Raw genomic sequence first — 6,572 nt, 5'->3', positions numbered from 1 at the left:
AGATCAAAGCGAAGGTGGTTGAGTGGTATCGTAAGGATTGAAACATATCTAATTGGTCCTGGGGGTAGGGGTGAAGTGCAATAGGGAAAGTGGTGCAAGAAGGGGGAGAAGTATAAAACGTGAAGTGAACAAGAGGGGGAAACCGTATGCGGGGGAAATTCTTCGATAGCCGGTTAATAATCGCTGTGGTTGGTGCTGTGCTGCTCGCCAACGAACAGAACTGAAAATCCCCAACCACAAGGACGGTGTCGTTGCTGTAAAACCGCCGGAAAAGGAAGGATTAACACCACAATCCTATAAATAAAAAGACCAAAACGCCTCCCTTTAACCTGTGCTCATTTTGCCGAAGACATCACCCGCAACATCGCCGTCGCAAAATCGTCCGTGATAATGAAATATATCGCTGGGAACCCATATGCGGTCCTCTCCAGATGCGTTTCCCGAGTAAACGTGGGAGCATCCAACCCTGGGTAAAATCCCACCAGATATGTCGAACCGAAGACGAAAAAAAATAAAAAATAAAAATAAAAATAAAAATAAATAAATTCAAAGAGAAAGAAGAAGAGGTATAAGAGGGGGGAAATATGATACATATCCCGCAACATCACCATAAAATCATGCACATAACGGAAATCTTGATAGTGTCAAGCAACAGAAGCAACAAGACTTTATAGAAAAGGTCATAGCGCTGATCGGTGAAAACTTTGCAAATAATGCAAGGACAAGGAAGACGATGATGAAAAACGCGGTCAATGTGAGGTGGAAATCCGAGGTTACGGAGGTGTGGAATAGAGGTGTATCATTGAATGCTGGTAGCCGTGGAAGGTAGGTGAATTAATAGCAATGAACTGGGTGGGTAGGTTCAGCTCAAATCTTAGACACTAAGACGTTGGTGCTCCCGTTAAGGCAGGTAGGTTATGACACAGGTGCGGACGCGGCAGCATTTGGCCGCGGTCCAGTTCCATTTTGACGATGATTTTCTGCATGGCCACCTCTATGCCCTTGGCCACGGCCTCCACGATAGGAACCACGACCTCTATGGGAGGGGTATTGGGAATGACCTTGCCTGCGACTGTGACCTTCTGGGTTGTTGGGATATTGTGCAGGTGCAGAGGCTTGCTGTTGCTGTTGCTGCTGCTGCTGCTTTGGCGGTTGGGTTGGTGTACTTGTAATTGGCCTGGGAATTGTGTCGGGTGTATCATAAACATATAGTTTCTTGTCGATGGACTGAGGGATAGGCTGAATTTCCGTACCCAGCTCCTGCTCAATCTTATAGAGATTATACCGGTCTTCCCAATTGATAAGATTGATAGCCAGGCCTAGATGTCCAAATCGACCCGAACGACCGATACGATGAAGGTACGTTTCAGCATTCTTAGGGAAGTCAAAGTTGATGACAACATTCACAGCTTGAATATCGATCCCACGCGTCAACAGGTCCGAGCAGACCAGGTTTCGGCAAACACCATTTCGGAAGTCGTGGAACACACGGTTTCGGTTATGTTGCAACATTTTAGCATGAGAATAGAAGCATGAATAGCCGAGTTCGGTGATTTTCTTCGCAAGTAGTTCGACACGGTTGGTAGAGTTGCAAAAAATGATGGATTGGTTGATTTGGAGTTTGGAGAAGAGAGTATTCAAGCAGTGGACTTTTTGCTTCTCCTCGACGAATGCATAATATTGGGTAATACCCCGAAGGGTGAGTTCATCCATGAGGTTGATCTCATAAGGATTCCTCATATGTTTGTCCTGTTGAAAAGAGTTAGATATCACGTAGTAGCAAGAAACCTGGGAAAATTAGGCGGGAAAGAATATGACCTTGAACGACTTGACAATCAATGGGAAGGTGGCACTGAAAAGCATAATTTGGCGATCTTTGGGGTGGAATGAGAGGAGCTGCTCAATGACTGGAGTGAATTCAGGCGATAGGAGCTTGTCGGCCTCGTCCATCACGAAAGTCGAACACTCTGACAAGTCTGCAACTCCTTTGCTGGCGAGGTCCAGAATTCTGCCGGGTGTGCCAACAATGATATGGACGGCTTCATTCAGCCGTATAATATCATCCTGGAGGCCAGTTCCTCCTGTTGTTACCATAACGTTGATACCAAGGTGCTTACCGAGAGTTTTGCAGACTTGGGAGGTTTGGAGGGCGAGTTCTCTAGTGGGGACGAGAATAAGGGCTTGCGTTTTGGAGTTTTTGGGGTTGGTTCGTTCTAGCGTCGGTATCACAAACGCCGCAGTCTTTCCTGTCCCATTTTTGGCGCGTGCGAGGATATCTCGTCCAGTGAGGGCAACTGGTATAGTTTCCTCTTGGATGGGAGAGGGTTTTTCGAAACCAGCCTCAAATATCCCCATCATCAATTCCCGTTTGATGTAGAAGTCCTCGAACTCCAGCCCTTTGGTTGCCGTGACATCCTACCAGGCACATCCTTTGTAAGTCTAAATTCTGGGGCCCCAATTATTGCAGCAAACCAATTTTTGAGTTCTATCTCACCTCAGTTTGAGTTCGCGTGTCTTTTGGGGGTGCTTTTAAATGTTCTTTCCATTTCTCTGAGTGGTTATTTTCTCTGTGAATTTGCGTTAGTAATGATGTGATATATCTCTAATGTATGTTATAAAGGGGTTTCCTACCCTAGCTTCGCGCTACTCAGCTGCGAAGCAAGCGCATCTGCCATGTTGAGTGAGCAGGCTCGAGAACAAAAAAGGTGGCACGATAAGGTGAATTTATTTTGCGGGGGGTTAAGGTAAGCGTGTACCCAGCTCAGAAGAGGATAGGTACCAATTTGCAACCAGGCCTACAGCCGTGCTGTGGCGTGGAGAGATGAATAGTTGGAGGACAGGCGAGGAGGCGGGTGGTGTGTGTCTAATTGAGTGTGCGTTTGTTTAATGGTGCAACCTCGCCGGTGAAGACTTCGTACGGAAACAAAGAAGGGTATTTTTTTTTTTAAAAAAAAAAAAAAAAAAAAAAAAAAAAATTAGAAAGTGAGAGAAAGAAATCACTAAGACGGAGAAGGACGATGTCTATATGGTGTAGTATTTTGGCGTTATCTCTGTAGGGATATTATCGTAGTTGAATTACGGCGGAAGTTGGTGGAGAGGAGGACAGAGCCTTCTAATGGAGCAAGGGTGGCTCGTGTCCAGATGGCTTATATAGTAGGCGAAGGGGATAGCACAAAAATAAGAAGTAGTCACGAAGAGAGAGGGGAGGTGTGGAGGTGTGGAGTGGTGGAGTGATATGGTATAGTTCAGTAGTATGAAGAAGTGTTTGGAGAAGAAGATCAGAGACGGAGGCAAAAGAATAACGAGTTTGAGAAGTTGAGGTTCAAATACGGAAGTCACGGGGTCAGAGGGTCACGGGGTTTGCTGCCAACATTCCACCATGGGCCGGCATCGGAAAAACCCACCGGAACAACCTTTGGTACCATGGATAAGGAGCCAATCTGTATACCCCCGATCACGTGCGGAGGTGGACGTCGCCCGGGGCAACGGCTAATCTCCTTGCACTGCCTTTGTATCTATCTATGGGGATTTGAACCTTTTCTCGCCTCTACCTGTAATTAAGTCCTAGCAAGTTAAAAGGAACACTTTAGAAGCCATTGGGTTTAGGGGGTTTAGTCAATCTGTCCACTGTCATACTCTTTGAAAATGTAATCAAGTGAAATAACATTCTCATCCTGCAGTATAAGTAGTGAAATTATGTATTTATATACTTATTATAAACTGTAATGACTGTGACTTATGATGGAAGCAATTGACTCTTTTGTTTATTCATGTAAATAGATAATATATTCACTTTTACAAATTTAAAATTTTGAAATTATATTATATAATCAAGTTGTCTTTTAATTAATATAATTTTCAAATAAGTAAAATATTCAAATAAATGAAATATCAAATCAATATATTTCAACTAATTAGATTTTAAATCAAATTATCTTAACATCACATCACTCAATTAAATTAAATTAAATTATACTAAGTTGAGAACATTTTATTTTTGTATGACTGAGAGTGCCACAATTGCTGCAGTGTTGTGAAGTTTATTGATATGATGTAAACTCAGATGACTAAGACTTATAAAATTAAATAACTATCTATTCAACAGATGCAGTAGATGAAATAATAAGATTCTGAGCTTCATTTCTAATTAAATCTTCTGTGTGTTGAATTTGATATCTAGATCTATTCTGCTTTTGCTTCTCTATCTCATTTACATTAAATATATTCTGATATTACTTCTTTATAATAGTGGCACTGATCATGCTATATTTATAAACTTTGATAATTTAATCAAGATCTTTCACTAAGCTCTGAGGTTAATCTTTCATAAACTGTTTAAAAACATTTTTACTTGCTGCTGCAACTGCTAGAGATTATCAGATATTTGAAAAACTTAGAATGATATACTAAATATGCTATTATTATTATTATTATTATTATTTAAGATATACTCAGTTGTAACTATGACATCTATCTAGTTAAAATTAGAATTTAACTATTTTACTAATTTAACTAATAAATAGTAATTAATTTATGTACTTATAAAGTTTTATTCTAGAATAATACAATATTTAACAATCTTTTAATAAAAGACATATTTATAGTTTTAATTTAATTCAGTCTCTTTTTCAACATAAATAAAACAAGTAACAAAACAGAATAAAATAAAATAAAATATAATAAAATAAAACAAAATAAATCTTAATGAAAGTATTCTTAAAAATATATATTAGATATATTAGATAATGATGTCAGAGTATAAGTTGAATATTCAGCTGCTGAATAACATAGTCAGACTGAAATGACACTATTCAGTAGTTTTGAAGTCATTCTGAATAATCTGATCTTTAAAAACTTCTATACAGACTGCAGAATAAGTATCTAAGAAATCAATTTTAAAAATAATATTAATTTCAAGTCATATTCACTGTTAAATTAGACTGCCATATACTCACTTTAAAACTGAAAAATTACTCATATCTAGAGACTGCAAAAGATGTAATAAATAAAAAGAAATGCAAAGACAGATAATTATATTATCCTTGCAGATTTAATCAAATTCCAGAGTAAGATAACTGCTGTGCTCATTTAGAATAAGAAAAATAGAATTGTCAATTCAACATGGCTTTACTTTTAGAATAAACATCTATGTAAATTATTTAAGATCTATTTCATCAGTAGTTCAATTATTAGGACTAACATCAAGCCTTCAGCCATTTAAAAGGCCTTTAAACCAGTCTTCCTGCAGATTCTGACCTTTGAGAATGATGTATGAAAATAGAGTCCATTGTGGCGTTCCGCCCCTATTCTTCCGCCCCTTACTATATTAGTATCCACTCTCTATTCGCCCCTCCCTAATCCACTCAGAGGCCCCAATCTTTCCTATATTTCCTATCCTATGCAATTGCTCCTACCATATAGAGTGATTATAGTGTGTATATATATAGCAGGGCATTTGCCCATCTTATTAGAAGAGAATCAGACCATGATTTATCCTACCTATTCGATTGCTTGTACGCATCACCATCCTGATGAATTAATTGACTGACTCAATTACAGTCACTAATTTCTGATTTCCAGGCTGTAGAAGCTTTGCCTGACTATAGCACTCACTACTAGTAATAACCTTAATAGTAGCACAGAGTTCTATTGCAAAGTCAGTCTCATTAACATTGTATATCTTCTCTAACAGAATTCCATACTTAGCAATTGCATCCTCCAAGATTTTAAACCAAGTCTAAATAATCTTTATATCCTCACATTTGGCCTGGTCATGATTATAGTATCTGGAGTGACAGGTCTGAAGCTCAGGACAATATGCTACTAGATTTGACACCCAGTTCTTGCCAACGCGGGGGGGGAAGGTGGTGGAGGTGATGGAAGTTTATTTAGTAAGAAGATAATTAGCTGTATCCTCAACAAATGCTGGCTGTGGGGGAAATCCTCATTTAGCTTGATCCAGCACTCATTCAACTAGCCTATTCTCTTCAGCCTGGGTTAATTTGATTGAATTTGCACATAGATTCATGCAAGCAGTCTGGCCATTGAGTTGATAACTTAGACTAGATAATGACACATCAAATTCATGTGCAGCTTTACAGATTGAGGAGATTTCTTGCTTTTTTAAAGCATTTATCACAAGTTCAAGCCTCCCCTCTCTCTCAAGAGAATTTGAAGTGTTTTAATTGCAAATTGATGGCATAATTGTGCATTGAGATGGATGAGGAGTTAAATGAGAAGATATTTTTGATTTGGGTGTTCCGCTTGCTTAGGTGTTCCGCTAGCTTGGGAATTACATTAACTAGTTAACTAACTAGTTAGTTAACTAGGTTAGTTAGGATAAAACATTCATAAGTTAACTACAGTCAGATATACAACAATCAACAAATCTGTACCCTCAGCTGAAACAGTCAATCTATATATACAGATCTGTATATACAGTACCTGAGGCAGTTTACAGAGTATTATGATGGGAGATATCTGCCTAGACAGCTAGTCAACCCATACATTAATCGAACAAATTTAAAAAGTACATTCAATGGTCCCTGGTGACCATCTCACAAATCAACACC

General features: G+C 39.0%; 1 protein-coding gene across 1 annotated transcript; it reads right to left on the bottom strand.

Annotated features, from left to right (window-relative positions):
• Positions 1 to 915: 915 nt before the first annotated feature.
• Positions 916 to 2,675, bottom strand: PADG_05924 (ATP-dependent RNA helicase DHH1; the record flags this gene model as incomplete). Its single annotated transcript, XM_010762960.1, has 4 exons — positions 916 to 1,749; positions 1,819 to 2,415; positions 2,495 to 2,567; positions 2,632 to 2,675. 4 exons carry the CDS (start codon positions 2,673 to 2,675, stop codon positions 916 to 918), a joined length of 1,548 nt encoding a protein of 515 aa, XP_010761262.1.
• Between the last annotated feature and the right edge of the window lie 3,897 nt (positions 2,676 to 6,572).

This window comes from Paracoccidioides brasiliensis, assembly GCF_000150735.1.
Source record: "Paracoccidioides brasiliensis Pb18 unplaced genomic scaffold supercont2.7, whole genome shotgun sequence".
Lineage (NCBI taxonomy): Eukaryota > Fungi > Ascomycota > Eurotiomycetes > Onygenales > Ajellomycetaceae > Paracoccidioides > Paracoccidioides brasiliensis.
This window is presented reverse-complemented; position numbering and strand designations above follow the sequence as displayed.